Here is a 17,183-nt window from a genome sequence, read left to right on the forward strand (position 1 = left end):
CCTTTCCTCTGTTAAACTTTCTAACTTCTCAGAGACCGAGGGAAGGGCTGAGGTTTGAGTCCAGCTTCGGGAAGAAAGACCTAGATGGGCCCGTAGACCCTGGGAGGTAGGGGCTCCTCTCCCCACGACTTATTCTGAATGCATCCTGAGGGTGACAAGGGAAGGGTAGGAGCTGTCGGGTGAAGACAAAGGGAAAGCTTGGGGTCTGATCTGTCAGTCCCGGATGCCGCAGACCCCTTGAAAAACCAGGCCACCAAACATTAAAGGGGCAGAGACGCCACGCTGTCAGAGAAGAGAGAAGGCCGCCCCGAGCCGGAAAACCTTTATTTGCTGTACATTCAAAGGGCACCTCATGCTATTACACTAGTCCACGGTTTGTGCTGGTGACCAATCAGCCTCAGCTCTGTCCCTGCTGCTGTCGCTGCTGATTGTTTTCCTCTTCTTCCTGGCCCTCTGGTGGGGGCGGGGGCGGCTCCTCCAGTCCTGAGGAGGTCGCCAGGAGCTCCCCGGTGGACCCCGCCAGGCGGAAGACCACGGGGATCTGGGCCAGGCCTGGGTTGGTCTCCTGCAAGCCCTGGATCCACCTGGCCAGCGTGGCCTGGTCGTGGGCACCCGCCACGCATATGGCGAAGACAGGGCCTTCCTCCACTGTTGGGAGAAACAGGCGCTCAGAGTTTGTGCCGTGGGGATTGGAGCAGCACCCCCGTGCCTGCACCCCTTCCGGGCCACAGGCGGATGTTTCTTGCGCATCCAAGCCTTTGCACAAGATATCCCCTCTGTCTAGACTGCCAATCCCATGCTTCACCTAAGTGATGCCTCCTGGTTCTTTGACATTCCACCAGGAAGTCCTCCCCACACCCCACCTGAAGCCTGGTGCTCCTCCCCTTAGGCCCCAAGAATATAACTTGACTTGCCTGTTCCCCCACTGGCCAGAGCTGCCTAAGGGCAAGGACTGAGCCTGTCCTGGTCACACTCAGTAGCCAGCACAGAGGTGTTCCATGACCAAGGGCTGACAGGCCTGGAGCCCCTGGGGAGTGAGGTGTGTGTGTGTGTGTGTGTGTGTGTGTGTGTACTTGGGCATCTGCTGGGTCTGCATGTGGCGACTGGGCTAGGTCTCAGCCTGGGTGCCAGCCTTCCACCCCAGAGGCCTCACCTCAGCTGGTGTTTGGTGCCCATCCCAGTTGTACCTTTATGGATGTCAAACTCGTAGTCATCCCAGCCGCTCCTCCCATAGTCCAGGTCCAGCTGCATCGGGTAGTAGAGATTCCATTCCTCTGGAATTTCCTCCGCTTCCTACCCGGGGAAGGGGGTGCAGGCAGTCAGAGGCCCAGGATCTCGCAGCCGGCTGAAGCCTATCCCCCCACACCAGGGGCTATCCCTCCCTTCCCCTTCCCCCCTGCACCTCTGAGATCTCACATGAGCCCTCAGGGTGGTGCCAGCCCACCCCCACCTCACACACACTCACGCCCCCCACTCAAGCTTTGGGCTCTCACCCTCTCCTCTGGGGGCAGCAAGTCAGCTCTGAGGATGTGATAATAGACACATTTGTCTCGGAGCCACAGGGAGAAGGGGCCCTCGACGAAGATAGGCCGGGCTGGGTTGTGGTGGGCCAGGGCAGCCTGCTGATCAGGAGTCTGGATGCCTGGTATGGAGACACGCGTGCTCAGGGAGCCCTGGCTGAGGGGCTCTACCCGAAGGCCCATGGAGCCCACCCAGCAGGCCTGGGGAGAACCCAGCCACCCCAGGCCAGAGCCTTACCTACAATGTGGGACTCAGTGGCATCTGCCGCACCTGTGGAGTCTCTGGCAGAAGGCGTCTGCAAGGAGGAGCAGGGGTGGAAGGAAGCTTGTGGGCCCCAGCCCCTACAGGGGAGCTGGGGAGAGAAATGGGGAGCGGGAGGTCCCGGCAAATTCAGGGCTCCTCTCAGCCTCCTACCCGTCGACTCAAGCCCATCCCTTCTTCATTTCTATCCACTTTGGCAATAGCCGCTGACATTGAAGATGGGCACACAGAGGGGACCCTGGCGCCCGCCTACCTGCGCTAAAATCCACTCTGCCACAGGCCGTGTGACTGTGGCTCAGCCAACGTACCTGGATGCTTCCGTTTCTGCAGATGCAAAATGGGGATGACAGCACTTAATTCGGAAGGTCCCAAAATGCTGAGAACAGGGCCTGGCACGTACTAAGGGCTCTGTGCTTGTGACGGTTTAAAAAGAAAAATAATTGGGGCGCCTGGGTGGCTCAGTCGGTTAAGCGGCCGACTTCAGCTCAGGTCATGATCTCGCGGTCCGTGAGTTCGAGCCCCGCGTCGGGCTCTGTGCTGACAGCTCAGAGCCTGGATCCTGTTTCAGATTCTGTGTCTCCCTCTCTCTCTGCCCCTCCCCCGTTCATGCTCTGTCTCTCTCTGTCTCGAAAATAAATAAACGTTAAAAAAAAAGTAAAAAAAAAAAATAAAAAGAAAAAAAAATAAAAAGAAAAATAATTTCACATGCACAGTGTGCTCCCGAGGAGACACAGGAAGCAAATCAGGGTTTGTCTCTGCAGAAAACTGGGAGGAAAGGAAATCCCTTTTATATCTTTTTGATTTTACATACTGCCGTGATTCAAAAAACCAGATGAAATTTAATTTAAAAAAAAAAACAAACAAACAACGCATCTTGGGGTGCCTGGGTAACTCAGTCCCACCGACCACCTGACTTGATTTCAGCTCAGGTCATGATTTCATGGTTCTTGAGTTCGAGCCCTGCTTTGGGCTCTTCCCTTCTCTCTCTGCCCCTCCCCCACTCACATGCACCCGGGCGCGTGCGCACATTCTCTCTCTCAAAAAGTAAACTTAAAAAAAAAAACCGCATCTATTCTTCGATTGAAGTGTCTGAGAGCTTACAACTATTGCAACACATATCATCCATCCTTTCAAATTAAAAAGAACAGAGGTGAATCAATAGGTATGGACATAGAACAAACTCCCAGCCATATTCTTAAATAAAAACAGCAAAAGGCAAGGTGCAGAACACGGGTAGAATGCTGTTTCATTGGAGAAACGTTTTTTTTTTTTTTTTTTTAGGTTTGTTTATTTATTTTGGGAGAGACTTGAGACAGCATGAGTTGGGAGGGGCAGAAAGAGAGGGAGAGAATTCCAAGCACGGCCAGCACAGATCCCTACGTGGGGCTTGAACTCACAACTGTGAGATCACGATCTAAGCCGAAACCAAGAGTCGGAGGCTTAACTGACTGAGCCACTCCAGTGCTCCAGAGAGACATTTTTAAAGTAGAAGTTTTTGGGGGAGGAGTGGGGTGAAGGGGAGGGAGGGAGACACAGTATATGTTTTGCTCCTGGGCCTTTTTACTGAAAAATATAATTAGTCTGATTTTTTAATACGGATTTTTCATTTTAAATTTCACACGTGTTTCTTCTTTCTTTAGCATTTTGATTGTATGTTTTTCTTTGTCTCGCACACTAAAAATCTTGGTTCCTATCAACAGTAGCACCTTTACTTATCCATCAAAATACACAGTTTGGATATTACTGCTAACCCTAACGCTGTGGGACTTAAGCTTGGGATTTCTCTACAGATTTGTGTGTTCTTAGAATAGAGGCCACAGAGGATGGGCAGTTGGATGACTGACTCAGAAGAACTTTTTGTCTCAGTGGTTTTGCCATCAAGGAGATGTTTCGTCTGATCCCTTTTGTTTCTGTTTGTTGCCAGTATGGTGGTTCCCCCTCCTCCCCATTTCTCTGATTTTGTTTTAAATACGCTAAAACATCGGAGTGCCTGGGTGGCTCAGTCGGTTAAGCGTCTGACTTCCCTTCAGGTCATGATCTCACGGTTCGTGGGTTCGGGCCCCGCATCGGGCTCTGGGCTGACGGCTCGGAGCCCGGGGCCTGCTTCGGATTCTGTGTCTCCCTCTCTCTCTGCCCTTCCCCCGCTCGTGCTTTGTGTCTCTCTCTCAAAAATAAATAAACGTTAAAAAAAAATACACTAAAACATTTACATAGTTGAAATGTCGATCCATTTTAAACAGATGTCTCTCTTCCACTCCTGTTCTCTCTACCCCATCTCCTCTACCTGCCCAGAGATAATGATTTCTACCCATTTCAGACTTATCTTGGCATTATTTATTTTTGTGAAAATAGGCAAATCGATGTATGAACTTTTATTTCCTCTCCCTTCTCATGCTGAAGGGAGTTAACTGGACCACTGAACATACTTCAACCTTTCACTTGTGGTTTTTTTTTGTTTGTTTGTTTGTTTGTTTTTTTACCAACCCGACTGAGGTGTTATGATCTATGTAGACAATTCCCTCTTGATGGAGCTTGGATCGTTCCCATTTGAGATCTAGGCAGTGTTGGTGATCATTTTACCATGTTTTCAACCTTTCTGTACGTGCTTTTCAAAATTAGGGGGAGAAAAGCATAAATACAAAGGCTAGATCGGCTTGCAAATGCACAGAATCTCTTTGGGAGGAGACACAGATGTGGTCACCTCCGGGGAAGGAGAGTGGGGACTGGGGACCAGGCCGTGGGAGAACTCTTCATCCTGTGTTCTCGAGTACCACTTGGCTTCTAAAGCTTTACTTTTCAAAAGGAAGACGTGAGTTAAAGAATACCTTTCCTCTGGAATATGCTCCAGGCCAAATCTCTGTCCTTTCTCACCCGGACACCCCATCACCCACTCTCCTATTAACTCGGTCCTCTGCCCACCCAGCCCCACCCAGCCCCCATTCAACACCCATGTGGCCAAGCACCAGAGGATGCTTTCAAAACAGAAACTCCTTCCAGAACAGAGCTCCCGCCCCATCCTTCCTCTTCTCAAAACTTCTATGTGGCTCCCTCTTCACCAACAGGTCCAAACCACGCTCTTTAACCTGGTGCCCTCCTGGTCTCTTCTCCCCAACCCCGACCTCCTGCACTGGCCAAAGGAAGCTCTTTCTACATCTCCAGCAATTCCAGCTGCCCTCTGAACCCCAGCCCAGGCTGCTCCCTCTGCCCAGAATGCTCTCCTTGTCTCTTCTGTCCTGAGTGCAGCTCACCCTCACGTCCTCCAGGAAGCCCTCCGTGCTCCTTGCCCTTTCTGGGCTCCCAGAGCCCCCAGTGCTTCTCCATCTCAGAACCAGCAGCTCTGAGAGAAACTATCTGCTCCCTGGGGTCAGCCTTCAGGACCACAGGATCCCCCCATGTGGTCTGGCATGAGTGGGGCCCCTAGAACACTGGTGTGTGTGTGTGTGTGTCTGTGTGTGGACTATTTCATTCAGTCATTCGGCAAACACCTGCTGAGCTCAGCTTTGTGCCGGACCCTGTGCTGAGCCTTGAGAGACACAGGGGAAACTGAGTCGTGGTGAATGAGCAACCAAGCCAAGCACCCAGTGTGCCTCTGCTAGGGTGTTCAGGAAGGGGATCCTGAGGGAGGGACAGCAGAGCCGAGACCTGAAGAACATGAAGTCCTGGGGACAAGTGTCCCTGGCAGAAAGAAGGGTGAGCACAAAAGCCTGAGAAGAAAACCGGCAGAAAGGAAGCCAGATGCCCAGAATACAGACAGTAGGGGGAGAGGGGCGGGAGAAGAGGTCAGAGGTCAAGCCGCCGGGAGGAGTGAGGGCCACGGGAATCTAGCAAGGGCTCAGCCCGCGGCTGTGGCCGAGGGTGCGAACGGGGGTGGATACCTGGTAAATGGTGACCCTGGCGCTGAGGTTGGGCTCCATGTGCCGCAGGCCCAACTTGGCCAGGTCCACGGGGTCCTGGGGCAGGTCCCGGGGCAGTGGGAAGGGGTTGATATTCTTGAAGCGGGAGAACCACAGTTTCATGCGCACGAACTTGAGCATGGGGTAACTTTTACGTCCAAATATCTGAATCAGTAGGAACTCGGTCTCCTTGTTGGGCATCACCCCTGTGTCGGGCAGAAGCAGGCAGAGCCTCAGGGAGGGGGCAGGAGGGAGAAAGGGAGACAGAGACATGGGAGACGGAGAGGGCCAGAAGAGCCGGGACCAAGAGGGAATCATGAGGAGGGCCAGATGGAAAGAACCAGAGACAGGAAGAATTTAGTCAGGGAATTGATGACGGTGAGGGAGAAAAGAATCAGAATTTAAAGGAAAGGTCAGAGGGAGAGATGAAAGGAAAGAGACCAGAGACAGAGGAGAGATTGAGAGAGGGGGGAGGGGGCGCGAGCCAGCAAAACAGACAGAGGAAAGGCAAGTTGGAGCCATGGAGCGACGGAGGTGCCCACGTCCCGGGGGGAGAGCCCGCTGCCTGCCCCTGGGCCTGCTGGCCTCACCATGGTTCTCCATCTGTTCCAGGACAGCAATCCCGCACTCCTGCTGCCGTGGGTAGTGGATGAAGATTCTCTGGAAGATGCTTCGAGGCCGGAAGACCTCCTTGGGAAAGACGTCGAGCAGCAGGTTGTAGACGGCCAGGTCCCGCTCGACGCCGTACTCCCGCATCTTGCGCAGGGCCAGGTAGATGAAGTCGACGTGGCCCCGCTTGTGCACGTTATGCTGCCCGAAGGTCTGCACGGCCCGCACAAAGTTCGCCTTGTCCTGCGCCCCATCTGGTGCCCGCCTAAACAGCTCCTCGTGGGGTGCCAGGGCCCTGGTGGGTCCCCTTGGGGGCTTAGGTGGGGGAGGGACCAGCCAGGAGTCAGAGCTGTGGGTGGCTGCGCTGCAGTGGAGACCCCGCGGGGCCTGGAGGGACACCTGGGGACAGAGAAACCGCTGCTGGAATCTGGCCCCTCCCAGGGCCCCTGGGGGACTGCCGGGCCGGCTCTTTCCTGGGAAAGGTGCCAGCGGGCATCCCTCAGGGCCTCTGAGGCCGTGTGGTGCTGTGGTAACAAGCCCAAGATCAGGCACCATTACGAAGTGTGAGAGAACAATGGTAAAACCCCCATGGAGGCAGCTCGGCAATATTGGCCAGGATAACAAACACACACCCTCGGATACAGCGATCCTGTGTCTGGTTTTTAAATCCTACAGCTACCTACCAACCTGTGCCCAATGACTTTTGCCTTTTCCACCGTAGCAGGGGAAAGCGGCCCCGCCGTGCATCAGCAAGGAAATGGTTAAGCAAATGGCCATGAACCTGGACGAGGGGCGCCTGCGTCTATCAGACACACTGAGGAGGGTCTTGTGTGACCCAGAACGAGCCCCAGGGTATATATTATGAAAGCAAAGCAAGCAATGTGTGAAGTTCAGTAGGGTCCCATAGGTATAAAGAAGCCTCACCCACTGACATACAAGAGATCTTCATTAGCTGTGGATTCCGTATTTGGAAATTTGCCTGCTTGCTACATTGATTTGCAATCCCAACGCCGATACTCTCAGCACCTTCCTGGTCATTCACAGACACAGGCTGTGCAGTGAGAAATCTGAGTCACCCAAGCCCGTTCATTCCCAGCTGAGATGGAATAAGGTGACGCTCAGCCTTCTGGATTCAGCCCTTGTATTCTCAACAAGCGTCCTGTTAGAGATTTACTTAGTGCACATTTTCCACATCTTCTGGTCGGCGCTGTTGCGGTTGAAAATGGCCCCCACGCATAGTACTGACGGGCCGTCCAGCGTTCCTACAGGCAAGAAGGCTCTGCTGTTCCTTACAGAGAAAATACCGTGTGGTAGATAAGCTACATTCAGGCTTGAGTTATAGTGCTGTTGGCGGTGAGTTCAACGTTAATGAGCCAACAGCATATATTAAATAAGATGTCTTTTTTTTTTTTTTTTTTTTTTAATTTTTTTTTTCAACGTTTTTTTATTTATTTTTGGGACAGAGAGAGACAGAGCATGAACGGGGGAGGGGCAGAGAGAGAGGGAGACACAGAATCGGAAACAGGCTCCAGGCTCCCAGCCATCAGCCCAGAGCCTGACGCGGGGCTCGAACTCACGGACCGCGAGATCGTGACCTGGCTGAAGTCGGACGCTTAACCGACTGCGCCACCCAGGCGCCCCTAAATAAGATGTCTTTAAACAGAAACGCACATCCAACAAGATACTGACTCGCTGATGAAACTGTGAGCAGAGGCTCGCAGGAACCGACCCCACATTTCCCCGGAGGCGACAGTTCAGTATTTACTAGGTCAGTGTATGCGGCCACTTTATCAAACATAACCCCGGTGGATAATGAGAATCAACTGTATGTATATAATTTTTTTGCTCCTGTGAAATATATCTGGAAGGGAATGCGTGAAGTGGGGAACATCTCTTGCCTCGAGAGAGAGGGGAGCTAAGTGGGGTCATGGTGTAGCCTTAGAACTTTTTTTTTTTTTAATTAAAAAACCCTTTTTTTAAAAATGTTTATTTATTTATGACAGAGAGAGAGACAGAGCATGAGCGGGAGAGGGGCAGAGAGAGAGGGAGACACAGAATCTAAAGCAGGCTCCAGGCTCTGAGCCATCAGCACAGAGCCCGACGCGGGCCTCGAACTCACAGGCTGCGAGATCATGACTTGAGCTGAAGTCGGACGCTCAACTGACTGAGCCACCCAGGCGCCCCGGAACTTTTTGAATGTTGAACCAAATTGCCCGCTGTAACTAGCCGTATTGTCTATTCAAAAGATAGCTTTCAAAAACTTAAAAGAGAAAAGGCGGATTTTGGAGTCGGCAGGAATCTTGGCTTGCCTGTCCTCTGCTAGGTTATGACCACATGCCGCTTTACTGCTCAGGCCTCGGCTTCCCCTTCTGTTTTGATGGTGTTTCTCTTGGGTCAAGAAGATCTTGTTCCCCAGAGTGAAGAATGGAGGGTACTGGGGACAGGCGAGATCCCTCCGCAACGTAAGACAGCAAACTACAGCCTGTGGGGCCAATATGGCCAACTGCCTGCTTTCGTCACTAAAGGTGGATGAGAATACAGCCACGCACATTTATTACGTCTAGTCTGGGGCTGTGTTTGTGCTACAGGGGCAGAGCCAGGTAGTTCTAACAGAGACCGTGTGGCTTGCAAGGCCAAAAATACGTATTGACTCAGTACAAAAATGTTCGCTAACCCATGTGTGGATGGCAACACCACCAAATTTCTGACTTGAAATGGAATTGAATGTTTAAATTACAATGGTTATACATATGGCATCTTTAAAAATATATGGCGAGGGGCGCCTGAGGGGCTCAGTCGGTTAAGGGTCTGACTCTTGATTTCGGCTCGGGTCATGATCTCACGATTTGGGAGATCGAGCCCAGAGGCGGGCTCCTTGCTGACAGCATGGAGCCTGCTTGGGATACTCTCTCCCTCGCTCTCTGCCCCTCCCCCACTCATGCTCTGTCTCTCTCTGTCTCAAAAATAAACACATTAAAAAAATTTTTTTTTAAAAAATCAGAAAGGAAGCGGGGCGCCTGGGTGGCTCAGTCGGTTAGGCATCTGACTTCAGCTTGGGTCACACGGTTGATGGGTTCGAGCCCTGCGTCAGGCTCGGGGCTGACAGCTCAGAGCCTGGAGCCTGCTTCTGTTTCTGTGTCTCCCTCTCTCTCCGACCCTCCCTGGCTCATGCTCTATCTCTCTCTCTCAAAAATAAATAAACATTGAAAGGAACCTCTAGAATGGCCAAAAGAAGGGGAGATAGTACCAATGAGATAAAAGCATAACAAAAAGCATAGCACGCGGCCTGGCCCAGAGGAAGTGCTCGGTAAGGGAGGTACAGGCATAGCTCGGAGATATGGAGGGTTTAGTTCCAGACTACAGCAATCAAGCAAGCGTCACAATAATAGGAGTCAAACCGATTTTTTGGCTTCCCGGTGCGCACGAAAGTTATGTTTACACTACACCGTCGCCTATAAAGTGTGCAATACCACTAAGTCTGAAAAAAATGCACGTACCTTAAATAAAAAATACTTTATTGCTAAAAAATGCTAACCAGCGCCTGAGCTTCCGGCAAGTCACTATCACTGATCCCAGATCAAATAGGATAATGATGAGTAAGTCTGGAGTACTGCAAGAATTACCAAAACGGGACACCGAGAACAAAGTGAGCAAACGCTGTCGGACAACGGCACCAACAGGCTTGCTCGACACGGGGTCGCCACAAACCCTCAATTTGTAAAAACAAACAGACAAAACCCAAAACCGCATTGTTTGTGAAGCACAACAGAACAAGGTCGGCGGCCACCATCACTGTGGTAGCCATCTATGCCCGTTGACTGGCTTGGGCCATCTGGTCACCCCGGGAAGGGATGGAAGTTCAAGTTTCTGCCCAAATCTCAACAAGTGGATACAGGGGTCACCCACAGCCACCACCCACATCTACTTAGCTCACAAATCCTTATTTCCAAATTCAACTCCCTTACCCGCATGGGCACCAGCCCTTCTTAAAATGAATTAAGGCGGGGTCAACTGGCCCTCAGAACAGATAGGCCGGCCGGTGTGAGCAGACGACTGTTCAGCTGGTGGTTACCTGAGAGAAGGGGGCTCCCGTGACGGTGGCCCCGCAGATGCCTCCGCAGCCCCGAGAGAGGCCCCGGGCCAGCAGGATGGCTTGGGCCCAGCTCATTGCCTCCACTTGTCAGACAACCACCTGGCCGAGACAGAGAAAAGACAGCATCAGCCAGCTAACGGAGAGGAGACCCCTTCCGGGCTGTGGCCGTGTTCCAGACTGCATGGCCAACTCACCAGCCCCACTGGTTTCTTCATTCACCGCATGGACTTACAATGGCTGTTACGATCAAGCGTCCCGATTTTCTTGGGCTAAACCTTTCACTGCCTCGAGGAATCTGTTCCTGCCATGGCCTGCCTCCCTACTGGATCATCCTTTCTTTTTAACAGCTTTATTCACGTATCATGTGGTTCAGCCTTTTCAAGTGTAAAATTCAATGGTTTTTTTTTTTAGTACATTCAGAGTTGTACAACCACCACTGCAATCTAATTTCACACCATTCTTGTCACCCCAAAAAGAAAACCTATACCCAATCGGCAGTCTCTCTTATTTCCCCTCATCACTCAACCCCAGGCAAGCACTGACCTTACTGTTTCTATAATTTGCCTATTCCGGGTAGTTTGTACAATACGACGCGTGCTCTTTTGTGGCTGACTTCTTTCACTTAGCATGTGTTTAAGGCTAACCATGTCGTAGCATGTAACAGACTTCATTTGTTTTGTCAAAAAATTCCATTATACAGATATAGCCATGTTTTATTGATCTATTCCTCAGTTGATGGATAGTTGGGGTTGTTTCGACTTTTTGACTATTAGGACTAATGCTGCTATGAACACTTGGGTGGAAGTTTTGTGTGAAAAAGTGTTTACACGTCTCTTGGGTAGATACACAGAAGTCAAATTGCTGAGACGTATGGTTAATTCTAACATTTTGAGGAACTACCAAACTGTTTTATTTTTTCATTTTAATTTTTTAAGCTGGGCCCACACCCAATGTGGGACTTGAACTCACAACCCCACGTCAAGAGGTGCATGCTCTACCAACTGACAGCCAGGCACACCCGCCAAACGATTTTCTAAAGTGGCTGCACCATTTTACATTCTTATGAGCAATATGTAAGAGTTCCAATTTCTCCACATCCCTGCCAATTCTTGTTGTCTTTTTGATTACAGACACACTAGTGAATGTGAAGTGATATCTCATGGTTGGATTTGCACTTCCTTAAAAAGCGACGTTGAACATTCTTTCATGCCCTTATTGGCCGATGCGTATTTTCTTTGGAGAAATGTCTATTTAGATCCTTTGTACATTTAAAAAATTGGGTTACTTATCTTTTTATTATTGAGTTGTAAGAGTTCTTTATATATTCTGAATACTAGGCCCTTGTGTTTTACAAATACTTTCTCCCATTCATTAGACTGACTTTTCACTTTCTTGATGTTACTGTTTGCAGGACAAGTTTTTATTCCAATGATGTCCAATTTATGTTTTTCTTTTATAGCTGTGATCTTGATGTTATATCTAAAAAAAACCACTAAACTAAGGGGTGCCTGGGGGGTTCAGTCGGTTGAGCGTCCGACTTCAGCTCAGGTCATAATCTCGCAGTTCTTGAGTTTGAGCCCCACGTTGGGCTCTGTGCTGACAACTCAGAGCCTGGAGCCTGCTTCAGATTCTGTGTCTCCCTCTCTCTGCCCCTTCCCTGCTCATTCTCTGTCTCTCAAAAATGAATAAACATTAAAAAAAAACCCACTAAATTCAAACAAAAAACAAACAAAAAACCCCACTGCCTAGCCCAAGGTCATGAAGATTTACTCCCATGTTTTCTCTAAGAGTTTAATAGTTTTAGCTCTTACATTTAGTCCTGGGATCCACCTTGAATTAATCTTTCTGTATGGTGTGAAAAAGGGGTTCATTTCATGTGGATATCCAGTTGCCCTAGTACTATTTGTTGAAGACACTATTCTTTCTGTATTTCTGGGTCTTGGCATTCTTTTTCTTTTTTAAATTAAGTTCTAAAATTTTAATTCCAGTATAGTTAACATACAGTGTTATATTCATTTCAGCTGTACAATATAGTGATTCTACAATTCTATACATTACTCCGTGCTCATCGTGGTAAGTGTACTTTTTGTCTTGGCATTCTTGCTGAAAATCAATTGACCATAAATGTAAGGGTTTAATTCTGGGCTCCCAATTCTATTGATCTATATTGAGTCTTAAGCCAGCACTACACTGTTTTATTACAGTTTGTAAGTTTTTTTTAATTTTTTTTTTCAACGTTTTTTTTTTTTTTTTTTTTTTATTTTTGGGACAGAGAGAGACAGAGCATGAACGGGGGAGGGGCAGAGAGAGAGGGAGACACAGAATCGGAAACAGGCTCCAGGCTCCGAGCCATCAGCCCAGAGCCTGACGCGGGGCTCGAACTCACGGACCGCGAGATCGTGACCTGGCTGAAGTCGGACGCTTAACCGACTGCGCCACCCAGGCGCCCCTACAGTTTGTAAGTTTTAAAATCAGGAAGTGTTAAGTCCTTCAACTTTGTACTTTTTTTTTTTTTTTTTTTTTACAAAGTTGTTTTGGCTATTCTGGGTCCCTTGCAATTACATATACATTTTAGAATCAGCTGTCAATGACTGCAAAAAGTCAGAGGGATTCTGATAGGGATTGTATTGAGTCTACAGATGAGTTTAGGGAATATTGGTATCTTAATAATATTAAGTCTTCTGATCCATGAACATGGGATACCTCTCCACTTATTTAGATCATCTTTAATTTCTTTCAACAGTGTTTTATAGTTTTCACTGTATGTGTCTTTTATTTATTTTGTTAAATTTATTCATATTTCATTCTTTATGAAGCTATTACGTATATGGGATTATTTTCTTAATTTCATTTCCACACTGTTCAGTGCCAGTATGGCACTATATGTATTTCTATATTGGCATACTATTTTTATATGTTGATCTATCCTACAACCTTGTTGAACTCACTTATTAGTCCCAATAGCTTTTTATTGGATTCTTTTCTATATACAAGATCACATCATCAGCAAGTATAGTTTTATCTCTTCCTTTCCAAACTGGGTATCTTTTACTTCTTTTCCTTTCTCAAGTGCCCTTGCTGGAACCTCCAGTACAATGTTGAATGGAAGTGACAAGAGTGGACATCGTTTTCTTATTCTTGATCTCAGGGGAAAAGTGTCCAGTCTTTTATCATTAAGTATGATGTGAGCTGTCTGTTTTTCATACATGGCCTTTATAAGGTTGAAGAAATTCCCTTCTATACCCAGATGTTGAATGCTTCTATCAGAAAGGATACTGGATCTTGTGAAGTATTTTTTGTTGCATCTACTGAAATAATCATGTAGTTTTTATCTTTTATTTTGTTAATATGGTGTATCTCATTAACTGATTTTCAGATTTTAAACTAATCTTGCTTTTATGGGATAAATTCCACTTGATCATGGTATATAATACTTTTTATATGTTGCTAAAGTTTGGTTTGCTTGTTATTTTGTTGAGGATTTTTACATCCATATTCGTAAGAGACATTGGTCTGTAGTTTTTAGTGTCTGTTTGATTTGGTATCAGGATAATGCTGACCTCATAAAATGAGATGGGAAATGTCTGGATCATTCTTATCACCATTTAAACTTTCTCTAACATCTCCCATTTTGACCTGAAGACTCCCTCCAGCCTCTGCTCCATATCTCTGCTCCCTTTACAGTAAAGTTTCTCCCAAGAGGTGTATACACATTATGTTTCCTCACTCTCTCCAACTTGGCTGCTGCCCCAACCACCCCACTAATACCATTTGTAAAGGCCCCTTTTGCATTTTGCACTTATGAAAGCCAATGATTATTTTTAAGGCTTCATTTTGCTCAATTTCTCAGAAACATACATCATGGGTGAGGCCCTCTTCCCACCTTTTTGACATGACCCACTTCCTTCTTTAAAGCTACAATGTCTGCAAACTTGAATGTGTAGATGAATCACTTAGGATCTTGTTAAAATGCAGATTTTGATTCAGCAAGTCTGGGGTAGAGCTAAAGATCCTGTACATCCAACAAGCTTCCAAATGATGCTGATGTTGCTGGTATGGGGACCACACTTTGAGTACTAAGATTGCGAAGAGTCCCACATCCTGAATCTGTCTGTCTGCTACCCTGAAGTGTCTTTCAACTTGTTCCCCTCTTCTCTGTATTCTTGTAGGCGGCTTTAATGGTTCTCAGACTTTGTTCATATTAGAATCATCTTGGGGGCTTTTAAAAATTCCCATGCCCAGGCCATACATCGGATATAATAAATCAAAGTATCTAAAGGTAGGCATCAGCATTTTAAAGGACAGCAATGGGGACGCCTGGGTGGCTCAGTGGGTTGAGCACCCAGCTCTTGACTTCAGCTCAGGTCATGATCCCAGGGTCATAGATCGGCAGAGCCGGGCTCCATGCTGAGCACTCAGCGTGGAGCCTGTCTGGGGTTCTCTCTCTCTCTCTCTCTCTCTCTCTCTCTCTCTCTCTCTCCCTCTATCCCCAACCCGCTCACGCTCTCTCTCTCTCTAAAATAAAAAATAAAATAAATAAAACACTCCGGTGACTCTAATATGCCGCTAAGATTGAGACCTTAATCTGAATCTTCACTACTCAAAGTGTGTTCCAGGGATCAGCTATATCAATATCATCATTTGGGAGCTCATTAGAAAAGCAAAATCTTGGGGCGCCTGGGTGGCTCAGTCGGTTGGACGTCCGACTTCGGCTCAGGTCATGATCTCGTGGTCTGTGAGTTCGAGCCCCGCGTCGGGCTCTGCGCTGACAGCTCAGAGCCTGGAGCCTGTTTAGGATTCTGTGTCTTCCTCTCTCTCTGACCTTCCCCCGTTCATGCTCTGTCTCTCTCTGTCTCAAAAATGAATAAATGTTAAAAAATAAATAAATTAAAAAAAAAAAGAAAGAAAGAAAAGCAAAATCTCAGCCCTAACCCAGATCTCCTGAGTCAGAATCCACATTTTAATAAGAGTCCAGGTTTCTCCTACGTGTGTTAAAGTCTGAAAAATGACAATCTATGTTCTGATGGATTCCAAACAGTTATTGCCAGTCCTGACCTCCAACCCCCATACCTAACTGCCATTTTGGCATGTACCCAGCCGTCTCCAACTTAATCTGCTCCAAAGTGATATCCCTGCTTAAACGTGTTCCTCTCCACCCTAGCGAATGACACCACCATTCCTAGTCATTCGGGCCACAGACCTAGAAGTCATTTCTGCATCCGCTATGTCCCTCATTGCCCCATCCAGTCCACCAAGTAGTCCTGATGAGTACGTCCAAGTCCATCCCAAATACATCCATTTCTCTGCATCGGCAAGCCACCACCCCAATCCCATGATCTCTGTCCTTAAGGCCTACCCAACGTCCCCTCCAGTCAGTTCTCCCCGCCATGGCCAGAGGGAGCTTTTTTTAAATGTAAACTAAATTCAGTGTTCTCTGCCTAAAAATCACTAGTGTTATATTACACAGATATTCAGATCTGTAAGTCTGAACCCCGTGGTGGGGGGTAGACAGGGTCTACCTCTCCAAACTCAACTCTTATCACTCTAGCTCTCGCAGCTCTAGCTACGCTGTTTGTTAAACAAGCTAAGTTTATTCCAGTCTCAGAGCCTTTGCACTTGCTATTCCCCCTGTTTGGAAATTTCTTCTCCTAGATTCGTCCATAGCTGTCTCTGGTCGTGCAGGTCTATGTTCAAATGAGAGGGCTTCCTGGACCACAGCCCCACTCCCAATCCAAGCACCCATCACCCTGATGAATGCACTGTTAACAATTATTAGCATCTGAAATCAGCTGTTCCCTGTATTTCTGACTTGTTTAATGTCTGGCTACCCCAGGAGATAGGGGATTTTTGTCTGTCTTCCTCATTGCTGTGTCTCCAGCACCTGGACAGTGCCTGGTACAAAGCAGGTGCCTAACAAGTATCAGCTGAATGGGGAGAAGAGCTAAATTGCTACAAAACATCTATGATCTGTACATCTGAACGCCGTGGCGGGGTGTACCTACAGCAGCTCTGAGGCTGGCTGCCAGGATTCTGGGATCCTTGGGATAAACAGACGCGGGTCCGAATTCCAGCCTAGCTGCCAACTTCCGGCGTGACTTCGGGAGAGGCCCTTAACCTCTCTGAGCCTCAGCTGTCTCATCTGCAAAATAGGAGATTAGGGACGTGGGGAGGGTAGTATACAGAGATCGGCTTTTTCCAGCACGTCCCCGTCCCGCACCTCCAAAGGTCACGGTGCCCTGGCCCTGCAGCTGGGTCGCTCTGGGCTGTCCTCCAGTCCTGCCGGCCCAGAACCGGCCACCCCAGGACCCAGCAGTTTGCTCTCGCCTCCCCACGGGCGATCTACATACTCACGCGGCAAACCGCGGACTCCAAGCCGGCTCGGTCGTGACTCCGGGCGCCGCCATTTTACCCAGAGAGCTTCCAGGTCAGGGGCCACCGGGGAGACAGCAAATCGAGAACACAGGTTTAGAGAGGTCCCGCCCAAAATGGAGGAGCACCAATAGGAAGACAGAAAGAACTTGGTCCCTCCTCACACCGAGCCAGGCCCCACCCCTAACAGGGCAAGCCGCACCCCCATTAAGGCAGGGAAAGGAATGATTGGACCGATCCGGGCTGGGAGGCTGGACTTAGGCGGCCTGTGACTCCAGGTGGAGGCCCAGTTTTCCCACCTGAAATGTGGAAAATAAAACATTGATGGTAGAAGTGATGTGGATTCCTTCGTTTGTTCGCCTAACCTTTATTGAGCGCTTACCGTGTGCTAGGCGCAGTTTTAGTCGCTGAGGATACTGGGCTGATACATAGCAGTG

The 17,183-nt window shown here is 48.6% G+C and overlaps 1 protein-coding gene across 5 annotated transcripts; it reads right to left on the minus strand.

The window, feature by feature from the left end:
- Positions 1–304: 304 nt before the first annotated feature.
- ECSIT (ECSIT signaling integrator) lies at positions 305–16,833 on the minus strand. 5 transcript variants are annotated; one of them, XM_019427627.2, is made up of 9 exons: positions 16,729–16,833; positions 16,380–16,516; positions 10,357–10,476; positions 6,266–6,683; positions 5,658–5,881; positions 1,759–1,816; positions 1,494–1,642; positions 1,188–1,293; positions 305–648 (listed from the first exon to the last, which is right to left on the minus strand). In XM_019427627.2, exons 3-9 carry the CDS (start codon positions 10,450–10,452, stop codon positions 398–400), a joined length of 1,302 nt encoding a protein of 433 aa, XP_019283172.2. In that variant the 5' UTR covers positions 10,453–10,476; positions 16,380–16,516; positions 16,729–16,833; the 3' UTR covers positions 305–397. The 5 variants fall into 5 exon arrangements, with proteins under 5 accessions (XP_019283172.2, XP_019283174.2, XP_019283173.2 ...); XM_019427629.2 differs by having other exon boundaries at positions 16,376–16,516; XM_019427628.2 differs by having other exon boundaries at positions 16,725–16,819.
- Between the last annotated feature and the right edge of the window lie 350 nt (positions 16,834–17,183).

This window comes from Panthera pardus, unplaced genomic scaffold (genome assembly GCF_024362965.1).
Source record: "Panthera pardus isolate Hobbes unplaced genomic scaffold, ASM2436296v1 HiC_scaffold_8, whole genome shotgun sequence".
Taxonomy (NCBI): domain Eukaryota; kingdom Metazoa; phylum Chordata; class Mammalia; order Carnivora; family Felidae; genus Panthera; species Panthera pardus.

What these genes read in the sequence shown, in the direction of transcription:
- ECSIT (XM_019427627.2), bottom strand. Translation starts at nt 10,452, where the DNA reads ATGAGCTGGGCCCAAGCCATCCTGCTGGCCCGGGGCCTCTCTCGGGGC. An exon ending in CCAGGGTCACCATTTACCAG is followed by an intron (nt 1,817 to 5,657) that starts GTATCCACCCCC and finishes TCCTCCTTGCAG; the next exon opens with ACGCCTTCTGCCAGAGACTC. An exon ending in CGAGTTTGACATCCATAAAG is followed by an intron (nt 649 to 1,187) that starts GTACAACTGGGA and finishes TTCTCCCAACAG; the next exon opens with TGGAGGAAGGCCCTGTCTTC.